General features: G+C 40.5%; 2 protein-coding genes across 3 annotated transcripts in view; both read left to right on the top strand.

Moving 5' to 3' along the window:
- wnk3 (WNK lysine deficient protein kinase 3) overlaps window positions 1-3,913 on the top strand; it is a 28,587-nt gene extending 24,674 nt beyond the window's left edge. Inside the window, exon 24 of the mRNA XM_072449996.1 lies at window positions 67-3,913. Within this exon, the coding sequence (XP_072306097.1) occupies window positions 67-591 (525 nt within the window). The 3' untranslated portion in view covers window positions 592-3,913. The remainder of the gene's footprint in view (window positions 1-66) is intronic.
- Window positions 3,914-4,134: 221 nt separating this feature from the next.
- phf8 (PHD finger protein 8) overlaps window positions 4,135-20,157 on the top strand; it is a 16,354-nt gene continuing 331 nt past the window's right edge. The window contains exons 1-22 of one of the 2 annotated variants that reach the window (XM_072450001.1): window positions 4,135-4,409; window positions 4,806-5,024; window positions 5,134-5,219; window positions 5,364-5,490; window positions 6,786-6,946; window positions 7,046-7,187; window positions 7,265-7,451; window positions 7,535-7,697; window positions 7,773-7,860; window positions 9,318-9,424; window positions 9,522-9,613; window positions 10,207-10,296; window positions 10,375-10,656; window positions 10,729-10,811; window positions 10,890-11,062; window positions 11,887-11,972; window positions 12,496-12,614; window positions 12,703-13,028; window positions 17,887-17,982; window positions 18,062-18,171; window positions 18,245-18,602; window positions 18,685-20,157. The exon at window positions 18,685-20,157 is cut by the window's right edge and continues 331 nt beyond it. In XM_072450001.1, the coding sequence (XP_072306102.1) occupies window positions 4,927-5,024; window positions 5,134-5,219; window positions 5,364-5,490; window positions 6,786-6,946; window positions 7,046-7,187; window positions 7,265-7,451; window positions 7,535-7,697; window positions 7,773-7,860; window positions 9,318-9,424; window positions 9,522-9,613; window positions 10,207-10,296; window positions 10,375-10,656; window positions 10,729-10,811; window positions 10,890-11,062; window positions 11,887-11,972; window positions 12,496-12,614; window positions 12,703-13,028; window positions 17,887-17,982; window positions 18,062-18,171; window positions 18,245-18,602; window positions 18,685-18,773 (3,063 nt within the window). In that variant the 5' untranslated portion in view covers window positions 4,135-4,409; window positions 4,806-4,926 and the 3' untranslated portion in view covers window positions 18,774-20,157. Of the gene's footprint in view, window positions 4,422-4,805; window positions 5,025-5,133; window positions 5,220-5,363; window positions 5,491-6,785; window positions 6,947-7,045; window positions 7,188-7,264; window positions 7,452-7,534; window positions 7,698-7,772; window positions 7,861-9,317; window positions 9,425-9,521; window positions 9,614-10,206; window positions 10,297-10,374; window positions 10,657-10,728; window positions 10,812-10,889; window positions 11,063-11,886; window positions 11,973-12,495; window positions 12,615-12,702; window positions 13,029-17,886; window positions 17,983-18,061; window positions 18,172-18,244; window positions 18,603-18,684 lie in introns of both variants that reach the window. The other variant, XM_072450002.1, reaches the window with a different exon arrangement.

The raw sequence follows: 20,157 nt of genomic DNA, 5'->3' as shown, positions 1-20,157 counted from the left end.
GCTACAAAAGTAATAAGAAAAAAATCAGGACTCATTTAAATCATGGTATTCGCTTCATGTTAACAGTCGACTCAGCCTGGTTGGTTTCCAGTTTCCCCCATGAATCCCCAGACGCCTCCAGCTCCAGGGAACTTGTCTGTGACAGCCTGCTCTCACTCAGCAGGTTCAGGAGGAAACCTGTCTGCATTGCACTCTCTTGGACAAACCCAACAAAGTTTACACCTGCACCAGTCTGTCCCCATTCAACAAATGACCTACCAACAGTCCTCATTGCTGCAACAGATACCACCACCATCCCGGATGCAAACGTCTGTGTTACCCCAGTCACAGACACAACCCATCTCTCAACTAGCCCTCTCCACGTCTCAAAGCCAGACACTGCTGCCTTCCCAAATGCCTACATCTCCAGTTTCTGTCACAGTTCCTCTGATCCCTGTCAGTGGCTTCACCACTTCAACTGTGGAAACTGCTGCTATGACCCAAGCCACCTGCTCCACTGCCTGCTCTACAGCTGCTGCTCTGCCTTCCAGTGCCAAAATTCACTCAAGTCCTCCCACCTCAACTCTTCCTATGGGTCAAAAATTAAACTGAAGTCAAGTTTGATGATAAGTAATGTTTTATGGCATGGGAAACCAATTGGTTAAAGGTGTGACTAATTCTGAACTGTGTGTTGTTTGTGTGGGATGAATGGGAAAGAGATACAGAGAGGTTTGAGCATGTAATTGATTTCCTAAAGAATATGAAGGTACATGTGTGTGCATTTATAAGCAAGTGTGGATGAGTAACTTGACCAGTTTTACCACTGATTCAAACTCTTCCTTAACTGAGATAACATTGATTAAAGTCATAAATGTGTCTTGCTCCTTACATTAAAAGTAACATTGACTAAAAGTGCAATTAGCAATTGTAATGAGCATGTGATGTATAGTTTTATTCTATGGTTTTAAACATCTACATAGAGACCAGATAACTAGTCCATAAAATTTTGAAAAAGCTCTTCCTGTCAGCAATTACAAATGGAAGCATGTCAGACTAAAGAGCATGTTATTTGGGTTTTACTGTTATCTCTAGAATCAATTTAATTGCATCCATAAAACATTTGTTTTGCAACAATTTATTTGACTTCAGACTATATTACTTAACCTTGCCTAATCTAACTTTAGCATGGCAAGGTCTTGCCTCTGCAGTATTATAGATGTTCTTTACCAGTGTTTTTACAATGATACATATTACACAGAAAATCACATTTAGCATTAAGTTTCAGTGTAAAATAAATCCTGCTGAAGAGGAAGAAAACTGCCAAATCATTTTAGATTAAGGACACCGTAAGGTTTTTACCTAAATTACATTAAAGTTACAGCATTTTAATTAGAGTATGGATTTATATTTTTGTGTGGCAAAAGTTTGTGAGTCCGTTTATTTGTTACAATAACAGACTGAACTGAAATAGTTGTCATGAGACTGCTTTTACTATCAGTTACAATCTCTGTCTTTGCCTCCCTGCTGACAAGTTCTCTCAGTACATGCATGAGTTGGACACCTTTCTTGTGTTTTAAACTTTGTCTTAGGGCCGTATTTTGCCCCTGGTCTTAGCGTTAACTTGGGCGCTGCGGAACTCATTTGGTTACATATTGCATTGGTATAATTGATGACAGCGCAGGGTGTGGAATTCTAAGCACGTGGTGTGATTATGCCAAAAATATTAGGTGGAGTGAACCAACTTGAGGGCGTGGTCTGGTTTCTGTGTCTGCATTCTGTGAATGGCCAGAATCGTAACTGATAAACTTAAAAATTAGTGCACTGAAGTCGTACTACTATCCCCATTTGGGCAAGATAATCATAATGAACTAACCTACAGTCCAATTTTTGGTGGTTAAATTTTCTCACATAAACAGTGCAGCGCTGTTGCGCACTCAGCTCCTAAAGCTTTTTACCAAACACCTCCATCTCTGGTGTTGGACACTTGTTACTGCGCTGTCAGGGCCAGAATGGACCGTGCAGACTTGAATGTGCCCAGCTTAGAGAAGAACTTCTATTTGGGAGACTGGATAAATCCCCACCGTCACCATCACATTCACCCAAAATCCTTGTCCCAGTCTGCATAAAACTGTCAAGATTGACAGCACAACACGAAAGCTGCACATACGAGCAGACTTTCGGCACTCGGCTCCGGGGCTGACCACTGTGTGTGCTCTATTCTCGCACCCTCCGGACCACGCAGCATGTAACCGAGCACTATATCCAGCTGTACGTAACTGTGTGGTGCTGTGCTGCACAGGCTCATGCAGTCCTTGTTGCGCTGGACCTGGTCTTGATTTAGTCCGGTTAAATTGGCACAAGCCAATCTCGTGGACATATGCTCCAATTACTGGGGAAACTGGGACTGAGCTCGCAGCAGAGCAAGTGCCACACGGTTATGCACAAGAAGTCCGCGCACACATCTATGCCTGTAACCTCTCCACGCTGGGTGACAACCATCACCGCGGGCTTAAAGGCCCAACACTGGGACTAATGCGGGTCATCGCAGGAGTCTGGAGGTGTGTGCTCATCCACTCATGTGGCTCTGCGGCTGCCTGCCCTCGTTTATGGATCACAAGTTGAGTTTATAAGCAGAGATGTGTGCGTGGACTGCGCTGTATTCTGTGCTCAGCGCCTCCAGGTTTTGGACCTGGTTTAGTCTGAGTTTAGTTTGGGCAACCCAGGGATTAAGGTGAGCTCTCCAAATTGGGCAAAAACATAATAAAGGTAAATTAAATAAACAACGCTCCAAGGCTGCATTTCAAGTATTTGTTTGAATTTAGTTATTATTATTATTATTTATTTATTTTTCATTTTGGGAACAAATTGAAAAATGGAAAATCAAATAATGTTATTGCTCACTTCTTTCATTGTCTGTATATGAGGCATGACAACAAAAATCACCCACACAGGATGTATTTTTGAATGCGACAGTTAGCAGTCATTGGATAAAACAACTATCACCATATATGGACTGGCACCGTCCCACTCCAGCGCCCTGGACCCCGCCCCCTGGAAAAGCCTCCTGTTAGCGCTACGTTCAGGGGAAAAATACGGCCTATGTACTAAAGTAAACACTCCATTCCTTTTTTTATTTTATTTTATTCAACAGTAGCCTTAAAAACTTTAATTCCAGAAAAGTAATTCTTAGTGGACGTAGCCATACACATGTTTGATCTTCAATAGTCAAATGATTACATAAATATGACATAAATGGATTTATTTAGTAATTTTGCAAAAAGTAAATAAAATTAAAAAAGGAAATACGGCATTGCACTTATCTTAAAAGTTTTTTAGCACTTGAAAGGAAGTAAAATTTAAAAATGTATTTCCAAATAAATAACATTAATTGTGCAGAAATGTCTGCAAGTGCACAATAGAAAGTTATCTAATAACTTTCTTTCTTTTAGGACAGAGAAGCTCTTCGTGAGAAAGGGTGACACTGTGACAACTACAAGCTTCAGCCTAGTTATGGGTTGAAAAATACTTTAATATATGCTTAAAATGTTATAAAAGATAAATATTATTTTTGTATGAAACGGTGTACAAATTGTAAGATAATATTGAAGACTCACACATTGGAGAGTTTATAAAATCCTTAAGACTGGTTTTGCAAATTGTGGGCCTTTAACAGAACTTAATTTAATGGTTCAGATTTACATTCACTCTGTTTCGTATACACAACAATGATTGGAAATGAAGACGGCACCAGCAAGTTTATATATATATTTTTTTTTATCAGCAAATCTCATTGGGGGAGTCCCACATTTCAGAAAACCACCAAGAAAGGAACCCTTACAAGCCCATGTTGCTGGTGAATAGCCTCTGTAGATGTGACAAATTTGGTTGAATATATGTTTTGTAACTAATCATAATAAATGATGGGTTTACATCCTGTCCTGTACCTGTGTCATGCATTGTTTTGCTAGTATGGTACTGTTTTGAAAACAGAATAGGCACATGGTCCGAGTTTCAACAAATTTGAAATGTAAAAAAATATACATACACTTTGACTAGTTAACAATAGAGTGAACGCTCGACCGAAAGGGGAATACAAACGTTATGATGGAAATTCTCATTGGTCTCTTTTCGACCATTCCGTGACGTAATGACGCGGTGACGCTGTTGTCTTTGAAATGGCGCTGATGCATTTATGCTCGCCGTTATTTATCATTATTTTTAACGCTTAAGGCCTCATTTGATTATGTTCATAGACATCTCGGAAAGTAATAAAGCAGAGTTTAATTCAATTGCCAATGTATGCTTGCAAAAAGCATGTGGCGTTTTAAATAGCTAATAACTACATAACAGGGCCGTTACTTCCCCGGACTTGCGTAGGGATTACATCGGCTTTAGCAGCCGCGCTGCTTCAACTAGCTAACGCTAACACGGTAAGCTCGTAGGTAAGCTTCTTTCAGCTTGTTCTTACGTCCCCAGCTTTACAAAATGTATTTGCAAATCAAGTAATGGGGTTATAATCTAATTATTTTTCCGTGTAACATAATATAAATATGTGGTAAACACGGCCAACGTTTGCGTAGTGCTAGCAGAACTAGCTAGCTTAGCTTGGGTCTTTGAAAACAACAGTCAATGTGTATGTTTACAAACAGCGCATGCAAAATGTTGAATATCTATGTCAAACAAACTAAAGTAACAACCACTTTACTATTGTGACTTTGTTACTCACTTGCATTATAACTACTAAGTAATTATTAACTCTGCACAATGTGTTGACAAACATTGCTTTGCAAAGCCATTCACACCCATGTTATGTCTCATTTCTGTAGGTCCTTTTAGATGTATATAGACCATGAGGATATCTCATCAGCGTTAGATATTTCTCTGCCTTCAACCTCCAATCTAGTGCTGGTCAATTGCAACAACAAAGCGGAGTAAAACTCATCCAGTATGGCATCTGTACCAGTTTACTGCCTGTGTCGCTTGCCGTATGATGTGACACGTTTTATGATTGAGTGTGATATTTGCCAAGACTGGTTCCATGGAAGGTAAGTTTTCTTTAGATTTATAAGGCATATATACATTTAATTATCACCTGCTGCTATTTGGATTTTAACAAAGAGGAGATCTGTAAGTATTATGCATCTTTCTTTGAAGCTGTGTTGGAGTTGAAGAGGAAAACGCTGCAGAGATTGACCAATATCATTGTCCAAATTGTCAAGTTGTACATGGACCCTCTGTCAGTAAGTTCTTAGTGCTTGTTTATTTATTTAATGTACATTATGCTGTGGCCAACGGAGACTGGTGGCTTGATCAATTGCTTTTACTTAAAATTTGTATTTAATCAAATTTAAATGAATGTATTAATATTTCCCATTTTCTTTTAGTGCGTAAACGGCGTGGAGGGAATAAGTCGTCTGATGCAGGTGCTGCTGGGTTCAGAGACCCAAGTCGACCTGTAAAAACAGGCAGTGCTCAGTTTGTCAGAGAGCTACGTAGCCGCACCTTTCCAAAGTAAGTATTTGCATCACCGTACAAATATAATTTATACATTTGTTACTATAGTTTCTTAATATTTCAAAGTTATCTAGTCTAAATTGGCACCGTGCACAATAGCGTCCCTGTTTGTTCCGGTCACAACTAAACACTGTTATTGTCTTCACTTCTGCCCTCAATCACTGGCAACATCTTGAGCACTTGATGTATGTGGGAATACTCTCCTGTAGGACTCTCCTGTGATTACAAAGTAAAGTTTTTGCCTCATTGCTAATGCAATGTTAATTTCTAGGCATAATAAACAAACACATTTTCTTTAATTTATTCAGCATTGACTTTGAAACAAAAATGCCTACTATTTATATAACCACAGCATTTACATAATTTGTGAAGTTTTTAACCTCTTCTTGGTGATTATCCACCTGTTACCGTTTAGTACTTAATGTTTGTATGGTGGAACTTTCGAGCCTTTGTGTTTGCATGTTTCTCCACTTGTCTGGGTGGGTTCCATCTAAGCAGTCCCTGTCAACTCAAAACATAGGTATAATCCTCCAGCAAAGGTAGTCTTGACAGGGGATGGATTAAAGGATGGATCAAATGCAGGGGGCCAATTTACTTGCCTGACCCGCCAGCCCCACCCACATTCTGTTCGAATGCGTCTCGGTCTGGAATCGGACCATTGGGGGGCGTCAAAAAAAAACTTTCCAGCATTTACCGGTCCAACCACCGCCGCTAATTTGTGTCACGTGTCTCTCAAATGCGGATGACTTTGTGTCACGTGTCTCTCAAATGCGGAAGACATCTCTCAAATATTTTTGGACCATTCAGAACAAAATATATAACTTCATTTACCTCAGATTTACAGAGTTTAGTGTGTCGATTGTTGACTCGGCAGAAGTCGGCAACGTTTCTCAGTCTGTGTTATTTTTATCCTTTCCTCGTAATCCACCATGTTTGTTTAGACACGAACGGCCAATGCGTTTGTCTGATTGGTTAATCCGCCTGTCAATCACTCCCTTTGGAAATTGGCGCGACTGGGTTGGATCCCAGACCCTCAGGTATTGTAAAGTAGTCTGTCAAAACGTGTTGGGAATGGCTGGTCAGGAAACCAATTTACCCTACGGGGACAATAAAGTGTACCTTAACCTTTATTTATTCTCTGTTGCTCAGAGTAAACCCAGTAAGAAATGAATGAGGGTGGAAAGTGGGTTGATGACACTGACAAGCCGAGCTCTATTGTGCACAGAGCCAGTTGTTAGTTTGTTTATTGAAAATATAAATTATATGTTCTTAACATAACCAATTTCTTTAAGTGCGGATGAGGTCTTATTGAAACCCACTGGTGCCCAGCTCACAGTTGAATTTCTTGAAGAGCACTCTTTCAGTGTTCCTGTAATGGTGCTTCGAAGGGATGGTCTTGGAATGACTCTGCCTCCATCTTCATTGTCGGTCAGCGATGTCGAAAACTACATAGGTAAATTGTATTAATGAACAATAAATAATTAACAATCTGTTTGTTGCTTTGACATTTCTATGTGTATTACTATTATTATTTTATTTTTACAAATCACAGGGTCAGACAAGGAGATTGATGTTATTGATGTGGCTCGTCAGTGTGACTTGAAGATGCGTTTAGGGGACTTTGTTGAGTATTACAACAGTCCCAATAGAGAGAAAGTGCTTAATGTAATTAGCTTGGAGTTTTCTGAAACCAGGTAAGGCTTTGTTCTGTCGTGCCGGCAATTTTAAATGGTTAATTTTAAATAATTATATTTTTATCATTTACTTTCAGACTTTCAAATTTGGTGGAGACTCCAAAGATTGTAAGAAAACTGTCATGGGTTGAAAACCTCTGGCCAGAGGAGTCTGTTTTTGAACGTCCTAATGTACAAAAGTACTGCTTAATGGGAGTCAAGGACAGCTACACAGACTTTCATATCGACTTTGGAGGCACCTCTGTGTGGTACCATGTTCTTAGGGTACGATTTAAATTAAACAACCAATGAAGTACTTGTACAATGTTATTTAGATTAAAGTGCATTGCGAACTCTTGTCTGTTTAGGGTGAAAAAATATTCTACCTGATTTCTCCCACACCGGCCAACCTGGCACTTTTTGAGAGATGGAGCTCTTCTTCTAATCAAAATGAGATGTTCTTTGGAGACCAGGTTGATATGTGTTACAAATGTTCACTTAAACAAGGGAACACATTATTTATTCCAACAGGTATGCAATAAATGGATACCATCTTTAATTTGGCATATTCCCTCAGACTAATTTACATTTTATTTTGAATTGTAGGATGGATCCACGCTGTCCTCACTCCAGTGGACTGTCTGGCTTTTGGTGGAAACTTTTTGCATAGCCTCAACATTGACATGCAACTACGGTTGGTTTTTTTAAAGAATCACTATTGAAAGTTTGATCTACAAGTATTTAGATCGTGACCCAAAAAAATGTTCATCTGTAGTCCTATTGGCAGGTTGACAGGAGAGTAAACAGTACATGAAACAGGCACAAAACACTCCATACACATAAAGATAAAATTCATTAGACATTTGACAGAAATCTGTAGTATCTTTGGGACATAGAGGAAAAATCCTGACATGCCAGTAAGTGTTTTTGGATGAGCAGTAATATGAAGTGGGTTCACAACTCGCTTTGGCCACCTTTATATTTTCTGAATGAAGCTGTGCGCATTCAACCGACTTGGGGTGGGGTCAGTGCCAGCCGACCACTGGTGTAGCCACAGGTGTACCAGAGTGTGCCAGTGTTAACCAAACGGAGCTGGCATAGCCATGAATATTACTTGCCTACTTTCTTTTAAACTGGCCTAATTTGGCAATTTACCAGGTGCCAGCTGGAATTTTCTTTCATTCACTTGTGTAACATTTCCCCTCATGCTTGTACTCAGATTTCTTCCCCTCTCTCAATGCAACATGTCTCATAGATTTGAATGGCGTGTATTTATTGGAATACAATATGATTAAACAATGAGTACAGTGTGTTCCATCTAGGAATCATCTGCAAAAACTAAATTTAAATCTGTGCGCATAAAAATAAATATACACTGTCTCTTACGCATTTGCATAGCTCTAGTGGTATCCATGGATTCCAGACTTCAAGCAGACTTTGTAAATCAAGGAATTTCTAAGTCTTAAAAATATATTATTTTTGATATGGCATTTACTTTGCCAGTAACTATTTGAGTTCCTGGAATTAGGTCACAGTCCTGCTCACTACCTTCTCCACTAGGTCTCAGGCTTGACTCAAATCAAGCCATGCAATCGTATGTTATTTCAGGGATGCATGAGAAATTGAGGAACTCATTGGTCAGCTTCATCATTTAAAACAAAATCAAACTTCTTTCTCCTCAGATTAACAGTGTTTTGTGCTTCACTCATTAATTTTGCAGAGGTCTGTGTAGCCCTATCATGATCATTACTGTATCCATTTTTTCTTTTCTTTTTTATATTGTGCATTTAAAAAAAAACACCAGTCAATCACATCTATCTGAAATGTGAAGATAAATCAACAGAACTGTAACTACGGTTCTGTGAATGACAAATGACCACCAGGATCAGTGCATTCAGCCCCACCCTCTGGCGGGAATGCACATGAAATAGAACCTATGTTTCTTTTGTAATTGTAATTCCTGAAGGCTTCCTCCAGTTTGGACATGAATACATTGAATTCAGAATGAGTGTCTGCACTTTACCTTAAATCAGTTATATACCGTAACTGTGTTTATTATGTTTAAGATAACAAAACTTAGGTCACACTCAATACTTACAGGCCTGCCTGATTGTTACATGTTCTGCTAATAATAATCTTACTTTTCCTTAGAGCATATGAAATAGAGAAGAGGTTGAGCACAGCAGAACTATTCAAGTTTCCAAATTTTGAAACCGTATGCTGGTATGTTGGGAAACATCTTTTGGACACTTTTAGAGGTAATTGTTAAAACTTATTCATGTTCATTTTATTTGTGCTTTCTGTGTTAAGTGTTTCTTATCATGCACATATTTTTATTCTGCCAAAAATGTTTAGGCTTAAGAGAAAATCGCAGACACCCTGCTTCTTACCTCGTTCATGGGGCCAAAGCATTAAACAATGCTTTCCGCAGCTGGACCCGCAAAGAGGTAAGTTTTTGTTGTTTTTGATGTGTCAATACATTGTTCAGGCTTGTAAAAATGTAAATAGACACCTAAGCCATGGTCTTTCACATTGTAAAACTTTAAGAATAAGAACAAGAACATTTTAAATCACCTGAACCCAAATGAAGCACAACGAATCCAACTGGCGCACTGATAAGTAAAACAGATTAGGAGTTGATTTGATAAACATTGAGGAGCACTTTTCAATTTAATCAGTCAAATTGCTTATAACTGGAAACAACAATTTTGGGCTCTCAGGAGGGACACAGAAACAAGTGGTGAATTACTCGAATGCATGGAGGGAAACAATACATAGATTGTTTTTAAAGAAGCTCTAAAAGTAATAATGAACCTCTAGAATCCCTCCTGGTGGTCATGTGCATGTTAATAAATTAATGGGTTGCTGAAATCTGAAATAAATTCTGCCTAGTAATGTTTAACTTTGTATATTGTTATGGGAATAAAAGGGTCTTCTCGGGCCAGTAGGGCTGTTCTAGGTCTCAAATTATTTTAAATTAAGACTTAAAAGAGTCGAGACACATTATTGGTGATTTATTCAAGATTTGGATCATTAACAGGCATTAACGGATCATGAAATGGAGATTCCAGAAAACATCAATACTCCTTTGCTAGTAAAGGACCTGGCAAAAGAAATCCGTCTGGTTGAGGTAAAAAAAGAAAAAAGTAAATTTATTACAAATGCATTTGTTAAAATTTGTATTCTTATTTACATTGTTATTTTATAGGACATCTTTCAGCAAAACATTGGTCGCACTGGGCCCCAGTATCCTGGGTCACCACTTACAAAAGCTCCTCTTGCCTCATCCCAGAATTCGGGGCGTCCACCTGGGAAGAAGAAAGGTCCCAAACCCAAAGAAGTTATGGGTGCTCTAGCACAAGCAGGAGTCAAGAAGAAGAGTCAGAAAGGAGCTATGACAGTTGAGCCTGGAGAACTTGATCTCCTTGAGATTCACACAAAACACACTCTGAAGAAATTTCAAACGGGCAAATCTAAAAGCAAAAACAAGGTAATGCTTGTAACAACGTTTTTTTAATTGTTTGAAAGTATACCCATTCTGGTAATCCTTTTGTCCTTGCAGTTTGAGCTGCCATTAGATGATTTTGAAGGAAAATTTAATAAAAGCAAATTGAAGCTTGTGTTAACCAATGGAAAAATCCAAGGGTAAGTTTGCGAAATGGACCACTCTAACCACACCATATCATATACATCTTGATGACATCACTTACTTAAATTTACTAGTAAAAAGAAAGATGGTAGTAGCAATGGAGCAGGATCAACTACTAGCTATCAACAACTTGAGATGGAGGGATCCAGTGCCTCTGACTTTGAGTCTGAGGATGAGCTGCAAATTGACGAGACTCCTCCTCCAAGACGCAAACAAGCAGCATCCAGCAAGAAGAAGAAACTGAGTGGTAAGGCCTACAATAATTTCAATTAAAACACTGTTTTCACATTCCATGTTTCTGACGCTGTTCTGACAAACCTAAAAATAAAACCAACCTCTGTGCAATTTACTTTATTGGAGAATAGCTGCTCTATTCCTCGTTGTTCAACAACTGCAAAGTCAAATGCGGATTTTAGGAGTTGTATTGCACCAGGGAGAGATTGTTTTTTTAATTTGCTGCACAATTGTAAGTGTTTTTGGACATTTTTACATCACTAGTGGTAGAAATGCTCCACCTAACATGAGCGAGGGAAAGTTAATGTCATGTCTAGCCCATATGGCAGTTTATTGGCCGTTTCTCACCTTTTTATGTAATGAGTGATATGGTCTCCGTAGCTAAATGTTGGTGTCTTTTCACACCAAGGAGATATTCTCCAATCTGAACTGTTTTTTTCAGTGATGCATGTGAAACAGAGGAACTCATCTATCATCTAGAACAAAAACAAATTTCTCACTTTAGATTTAGAGTTCAGATTAAATTATATTAAAATATAATATATTATCGGCTGGCCTGAGAGACTACATATATAATATATTATATATAGGATATTATATATAATAAATATATATAGAGAGAGATTTCTTTTCTATTTATTTTTTTCTTGTCAATAGCCATATTTGTTTAGATATAGATGGACCATGTATGTCTCTGATTGGCTAATCTACCTTCATTCACACCCACTTGAACAAAGATAGACTGATATTGACCTGTAGAAAAATACTGAGGGATCTCGTCCTGGACTTCTTTGCCTTGATAATTTAATTCATGAATGTTGTCAAATGTGTCCTTAGGTCTTCCAAGAAAGCTGCCAAGAGCAAAACCTTGCTCTGATCCGAATAGAATCAGAGAGCCAGGAGAGGTTGACTTTGATATTGAAGTAAGCACTTAAACTATGAATGTTTTTTGGTGTAACAATTCTCACAATTTAATTTGATGCACAAGTCAGGACCTACAATTTGATTCATCACAATTTAATAATAATTTAATAAAAAAATAAAATAATTTAAATGTTTGTCATTATTCCATCTTAGGTGACCAAAATTACAAGTAATTAGTTAAGATATTTTTTATTGTTATTATAAACATGTACAAGACTGCATTCTTTACATTAGTTTGGTGAAATGTTTTGCCATATTTCTTGTTGGAATATCAATGTATATGCCCTTGTGTGTATGCGCAAGTGTATTAATCTTCTAGATGTTTGTTGTGCGGCAATCTATATGGACAATCAGGACATTGCTGCTGTGCCGTATTAATATTGTTTTTCAGCACAAACCCCTTATTTAGCATCATAACACATACACATTGTGGATTGTCACACCCCATTGTGACATGATGCATTTTACAGTGTAAATAAAAAAATTGACACATTTTCTCTGTATATTTCACATTTTCTTAAGGAGGATTATACAACTGATGAAGAGACCCTAGCAACCCATGGGGTGAAAGGAGGTGCAGGAGGAATTCTTGACCTACTCAAAGCCAGTAAACAGGTGGCAGGCTTAGACCCAGCACTCAGGTGAGCAGTTAACGTTAAGGGTTCCTATATTGTATGTGTTCTGAGTTTCCTGCTCCAGGTGTTAAAGAGAAATATATACTTTCCTCAGTGAGGAAGCCCCAGCCTCCCCCAGCACCTGTGATGCTATTCAAGGCATGCTTTCCATGGCCAACCCTCCTTCATCTTCTTCTTCATCGTCGTCCTCATCCCCTTTATCCATTTCTGGAGGGTTGACTGAGGGACTGGGGATGATAAAAGACAAAAGAGGCAAAGTTGTATGGGTGACAGCTGCAGGGGTTAAAAAAACAGAAAAGAAACCCGTCATTCAGAGACCTGGAAAACGGACCATCAAGCGGCCATCTCGTCACCTCAGTGATGATGAGAGTCCTGATGAACAAGAGACGCTTGGAACCTGTTTTAAGGACTCCGACTATGGTAAGAATTATGCATTCATAATTTTTTTTGTTTAACAAATATATGGCTGCAACGTTTACTCGAGTAATTCAATTTAAAAAAAAAAGCTTTGATTGTTATTTTATTACCTCGATGATTCGTTTAATTTACATATTTAATTAAAAACACTAATCTGTGGCGCGCAAAGCACACGGAACGACTTGTGGCACTTTTGTTTCACACAGAGCTTGTTCCGGAACTGGCAGGAGCTAAAGCTCAACAGAGAGCGGTGTGTTTTAATCTCACGAGTGTGACTTGGAAGAGTTTGGTTGTGTGAAAGAACGCGGCATTTTGGGCTATAACTCACATTTTGCAGCGTTGGCACCGTGGGCCGTTCACTTTACATGGAACTAATACTGCAAAATGACAAAATGCAAGTGAAATGCTGCTGTTTTGGGAGCACATTTATGTGAAATTAAGAACAAAATGTGTTATTTTAAGCAGAAACTCCTTGTTTGTTATTTGTTTATTACTTTAAACATTTATTTAAAAAATATATAATGTTTAAACTTTAACTGATTAATTGAAGAAAAGAATGCATAGACTACTCGATTGTTAAAATAATCGATAGCTGCAGCCCTAAACAAACGTTTTTTTTCCCTCTGTTAAGTCATAATGTATGCCTTAAAAACGGAAAATATTTTTTTATTATTTGTATTGTTATTAGTCTTTAAACCTGAGTACTTTGCTTTGGCAGTTTATGTTCTCATCAGACTTGATGTTAGCACTCTAGCAAAGGGAATTACTATGGGCAGAAAAACAAAAGCTAGCAACATAAACGTAATTACACTGCTATTACTGCTTAAAATGAGTCTAGAAAGGATTTATGGACTTAAAAATAATAAAAAATCTCTACCTATGAGTGTTTTTATGAGGCGCACTTGCCTTTTAATTAGTTGGAAAAATTGAAGCCCAGAAGAGGGGCCTTGCCAATATACAAAAACGTTTATGGATCCTGATCTCACAATAATTATCTGCTCCGAATCAGCGACCTATTGGGAAATGTCCAACTCCTCCAACCGGGGGGATCCTGAGGGATTCCAAGGCCAGCCGAGAGACATAGTCCCTCCAGCGTCTTCCCAGGGGCCTCTTCCCGGTGGGACATCATTGTTCTCGCTGGGCTGAGGTTGAAGGATGGCGGTGGGACAAACCTAAACGTAAACAATTTTCGCTCGCGCCTATGGCGTTCACACAGTGATCTTAAGAGCACCATAGGCGGCACGAGCTAAAAGTGCCATGCAAACGTGCGAGCGCCGTCGTGCGAGCGCCGTCGTGCGAGCGCCGTCGTGCGAGCGCCGTCGTGCGAGCGCCGTCGTGCGAGCGCCGTCGTGCGAGCGCCGTCGTGCGAGCGCCGTCGTGCGAGCGCCCTCGTGCCGTGATCTTAATACCTGCCGGTATCTTTTGGGCAAGGCGGTGACCAGCCAAAGCATGGCGAGAACACTGGGACATGTCCAAAACACCTCGCCAGGGAGGCAACTAGGAAGCATCCTGAACAGAGCCCGAGTCACCTCAGCTGGCTCCTCTCGAAGTGGAGGAGCAGTGGCTCTACTCCGTGACTGCGCCTAGAATTCTGTCCATAAAAACAATGAACAGAACCGGTGAAAAAGGGCAGCCCTGGCGGAGTCCAACATGCACTGGGAACAGGTCTGACTTACTGCCGGTAATGCAAACACAGCTCCTGCTCCGGTCATACCGGACAGCCCTGAGCAAAAGGCCCCAGACCCCATATTCCCGGAGCACCCCCCAAAGGACACCCCAAGGGACACGGTCGAAAGCCTTCTCCAAATCCACAAAGCACATGTGGACTGGTTGGGCAAACTCCCATGGACCCTTGAGCACCCGATGGAGAGCATAGACCAGGATGAAAACCACTCTGCTCCTCCTAAATCTGATGCTGGGGCTGAGGAGTGTGATCCCTCCGTAGTTGGAACACACCCTCCCCCTTCTTGAACAGAGGGACCACCACCCCGGTCTGCCAGTCCAGAGGTACTGTCCCCGACCGCCATGCGATGTTGCAGAGCCGTGTCAGCCAAGACATACAACATCCAGAGACTTTAGGTACCCCGGAGCCCTGCCACCGAAGAGTTTGTCAACAACCTCAGTGACTCAGCCTCCGAGTCGAAAGACGTAACAGTGGGATTAAGGAGGTCCTTCCACCGTCCGACGACATCCCCAGTCAAGGTCAGCAGTTCTCCACCCGCACCATAAACGATGTTGGTGAAGCACTCCTTCCCCTTCCTGAGGCCCGCCAATACCTGTCAACGGCCTCAGGAGTCCAACAAGCCAAAGATGCCGGATAGGCCTCCTTCTTCAGCCTGACTGCATCCCTTATCCGGTGTCCACCACTGGATTCGGAGGTTGCTACCACGACAGTCACCTGAGACCTTGCAACCACAGCTCCAAGCAGCCGCATTTTCAATAGAGGTCGAGAACATGGTCCACTCAGACTCAATGTTTACTTCTCTCAGATCCTCTTCCGGAGGTGTGAGTTGAAGACCCTGCTGACTGAGTGCTCCGCAAGACATTCCCAACAGACCCTCACAATGCGCTTGGGTCTGCCAAGTCTGTCCGGATCCCTTCTGCGCCAGCAGATCCAACTCACCACCAGGTGGTGATCGGTTTACAGCTCTGCCCCTCTCTTCACCTGAGTGTTCAAGACACACGGTTGGAAGTCAGATGACAACAATAAATTTGATCATTGATCTCCGGCCTAGGGTGTCCTGGTGGCACGTGCACTGATGGACACCCTTGTGCTTGAACATGGTATTCGTTATGGACAATCCGTGGCTAGCACAGAAGTCAAATAACTGAACACCGCTCGGGATTGGATCGGGGAGGCCGTTCTTCTCGATTGCCCCTCTCCAGGTCTCACTGTCGTTGAATTCCCGCGGTAGAACAATGGAGTCCACTCCAGGAGCAGCAGCATCACAGAGAGGGAGAGGAAGAAGCTGGACAAAGTCATCAAGAAGTCCAGCGCCGTCCTGGGCTGTGCTCTGGACTCTGTGCAGGAGGTACTGAAGGGTCCTGGCTAAACTCGCATCTATGCTGGACCATGAATGTCGCCCCCTGCAGGACACTCTGTCCGCTCTGGAGAGCGGCTTCAGTGACAGACTGATCCACCCTCGCTGTGTGAAGCAGAGGTTTCGCAGGTCTTTCCTTCCTGCTGCTGTCAGACTCTACAACAAACACTGTTAGCCCTAAACATGTCATTCAGCTTCATAATCATGTGCAATACTGTCATAATCATGTGCAATACTGTCATAATCATGTGCAATACTGTCATAATCATGTGCAATACTGTGACATGTCAATTATCCTGGTGCAATATTCTCTGTCTATATAAACAGCTGTAAATAAGAGTATTATTTTTATTAAGAGTATAACAGTTCAAGAGTTGAGAGAGTGTTTGTTTAAGTTATCTGTTTTTTATTATTATACTTCTGTACCTACTCTTTGTTGCAATACTGGAATTTCCCCATTGTGGGACAAAATAAAGGTTATCTTATCCAAGAAGGCTCTGCACTGTTGACACAACAGTGAGCAAAAGCATGACCCTCTCGTCCACTGGGGTGAACGCCAACACCCCTGAGGTTGAGCTGAGCTGTGGGGCTATAAGCAAGTCCACACCAGCCCGCCGCCTCTCCCCACGGGCAACACCAGAGAAGTGGAGCGTCCAGCCCCTCTCAAGGAGATGGGTTCCAGAGCCCGAAATGTGCGCGGAGGTGAGGCCAACTACATCTAGTCGGGACCGAACAAGGCTCTTCCTCCCCATCAAGGTGACGTTCCATGTCCCCAGAGTCAGCCAGCTTCTGTGTCCAGAGATCTGGTCGTCGAGGTCCCTACCGTCGACTGCCGCTCAGATCTCTATGCTCCAGCCCCTTACGGATCCTCCTGCAGTCAGTGGGTCCATGATGGCCCCACGTCACTTGTTCGGGGTGTGCCCTGCCGGGCCCTGTGGGGAAAGGCCCGACCACCAGGCGCTCACACCCGACCCCCGTCGAGCACCCACCCCAGGCCTACCTCCAGGATGGACCCCCGGTAATTCCAATCTGGGCGACGTAACTGGCCTTGTTGTTGTACTCATCCATAAAGGGCTTCTGAACCGCTCTTGGTCTGACCCGTCACCTTGGACCTGTTTGCCTTGGGAGACCCTACAAGGGGTTTGAAGCCCCTGACAACATAGCTCCTGGGATCATTCGGGCGCTCAAACCCCTCCACCACGTTATGGTGACGGTTCAAGGAGGAGTTTCCTTTACATTTTTACTATGAAACTTTTAACCTAGTTATATTTTGTTCCCTCATCAAAAACATGCCTGAAGTAGTCATTTAACAACATTTATGACTTTTTACTTTTATCCTAGTATAATTTTGTATCATTTTAAACATGCATAACATAAACATTAACATATAATCACATATTTCCTAGAAACGGTTGTATTTCATCAGTATGATGTCTTTCTCAAATTCTGGAAACTTGGGGTTGCACAGTTATTTGTCATGGCTCAAATTGCCTTTGTTACACAGTATCTATTTTGCTTAGTGATTCAGATCTAGTCAGGTCTGGACTTGAAATCGATGTTGAATTACTTTTTTGTTTCTTTTTGATAAAGGTCTTGACGGTGTAAAAAAAATGTTGCTATAAATTATTATTAATTATTAATTAGCTTCATTACCAAACATAGTAGTATATTCTACATTAAGTTGCATAATTCTTCATTCGTCATCAGGGTCAAATTCTCATTCACAGGCCTTTCACAATCATGACTAATTTTTTTTATCATTGCAAATTGTATGTTGTGTTGGGTTCATCAAGTAATAATGGTACATATTTTTTCATTAGTTTACCCCTCTTTGGAATCTGACGAAGAAGATCATGCAAGTAGAGCGAAAATGAAAAGAAAGAAAAATTGGGATGACACACCATGGAGTCCAAAGGGTATAGTATACAATCAAAGAATACAAATGTTGTCTTTGCTTTTGTTTTAGTGTAACAATGTAACTTCTCTAAAATATAGCAAGGGTGATGCCCACACTTCCAAAACAGGAACGACCAGCAAGGGAGGGGGCAAGGGTCGCATCTGTAGAAACAGGTCTTGCAGCAGCAGCTGCAAAATTGGCACATCAAGTAAGTTTAAAAGTAGTTAATACATTATTATTATTATTATTTGCATTTAATGCATGGTTTTGTTCTTATTCAGCAACAGCAAAAGCCTGCAAAAAGAAAGTACACCAAAAAGCCACGTCCACCCCCCCCTGTGGCTTCTCCCCCTGTTCAGACGGAGCCATCGGCACCATCACCACCACCTGTCACTGAGTCCCCTGAAGAATTCAGCCCAGACCGGAGAATGGACTACTTCTCTGCCAGTCTGCTAGACCACGAGTACACAGCAGGACCAGGACCCTTTGGCCCTGGAGGGCCTCGAGGCAGTGGTGCAATGGCTCCTGGTGTATTCCTTACCTCACGACGACCTTCTCTTTCTCCACAAAACAGCAATTCTCATTTAGCTGCATCGCCTGCAGCCTTAGCCAGCCAGGGCGTCGCTGGAGTTGGCCAAGGTAAGATTAAATTTAAGGTATGCAAACAGCAAACTCTTAACATTTTTACTAATTTGATTTCCAATGTTCATTCTATTTGAAGGAAAACGGCCAAAGAAGGGACTTGCAACAGCAAAACAGAGACTTGGAAAAATTCTTAAAATTCACCGCAATGGCAAACTTCTCTTATGAGAGAAATAATTTGAGAAAACTCATTTATATTTTGTACTTAGAAATAGTGTTTACACCTGCATCTTGGTATGTATTTTGCATATGTCACTCTAAATAAAGTTATAGTTACTTTCAGCTAACTTTTAATATGCTGGGTATTCCACTCTTTTTTCTTTTCTTTTTTTTAGACAGTGCCCCAAAGTTAGTCTCCCCTCTATTAGATTCCTGGGGTTTTTTGCCGAGTTGCGCTAAAATAGATGCATAAGTATTAAGTGCCGGACAACGTATTAAGAATAGATTATCCCTATTGTAACAACATTTTAAAGGTGACGTTTACTTCTTTTAAGCTTTAAATAAGTCATAATGGTTTTCCCTTATCATTAACTCTCTCGATTGCATAATCTTACTGTCCTGCGGCGTTGCTTTGAAAATTCCTGTTTTCACCTTCCCCCTATACATGCCCACTGCTCTGTATTTGCGTGGCTCTTTTAGTCGTGATACATGTAGTGTTCAACAGCCTTGCATAGCCATTTTGGCTTTTCTTTAAATCCTACTGCTCGCCAACATACTAAATATAAAATTGCAATCTGCTTGCGTCATATGTTATCTAAATTGCAGATTTAAAAAAAAAAAAATCTTTAAGAACTTTACACATGTGAATAAAGCATGGGGGGACATTTCTGTGTTTATGAAAGCGTTAAATTGTATTCTTTATTTTAGAACAACTAGGCAAAAACTTCATAGGAATAAAATATGGGCGTAAGCAAGATTGATTATATAAACTTAATACATAAACTTGCTTACTTTTACAGACAGTGTCTGTTACTAGCTTTTAAGGGATGTAATTGCTTTGTAAAGAAATTGTACAGCTTCCACGTCTATAGATCTATCTATATCCTACTGTACTCTTTTCTGTTAGCACTTTTAATACCTCAGAAATGTATGGTCTCAAAAACAACTCTTTCAGGACTTAAATATTTAGTAACATGAATTTTGGATCTGGTCTGCTTGATTTTTGTATAACATTTATATTGTTTATATCCTAAAACTCATCTATTTTCTTTGTGAAAACAATTACATGAATACTTTGACATGGTCTATTTATTCTAAATATTTATTTTTTACCAATACAAATGTGATATAAACTACCTTGTCAGTTAAGTATTTTTTTTAATGGTGCCCTAAATTATGTTTTATGATCCAGAAAAGGCTTGTACAAAACCATGTCCACAATTTATTTCAAAATTTTACATGTTTTTCTTGGTTGCACATATTTGTACCAACTATAATGTATATAGGGACACAAAGATATGAGAACAGACTGGTTTCCTGCAGGTTGTGTGCGGAATATTGGCAGCACTCTTTGGGCAAGTTTAGGTATGTACTTTTTCCCTCCAGAATGTAC

The sequence above is a fragment of the Eucyclogobius newberryi genome, unplaced genomic scaffold (genome assembly GCF_026437365.1).
Source record: "Eucyclogobius newberryi isolate DKJ021-1_F unplaced genomic scaffold, fEucNew1.0.hap1 SCAF_17, whole genome shotgun sequence".
Classification (NCBI taxonomy): domain Eukaryota; kingdom Metazoa; phylum Chordata; class Actinopteri; order Gobiiformes; family Gobiidae; genus Eucyclogobius; species Eucyclogobius newberryi.
Note: the sequence above shows the minus strand (reverse complement) of the source record. Positions and strands in the feature narration are given on the sequence as shown.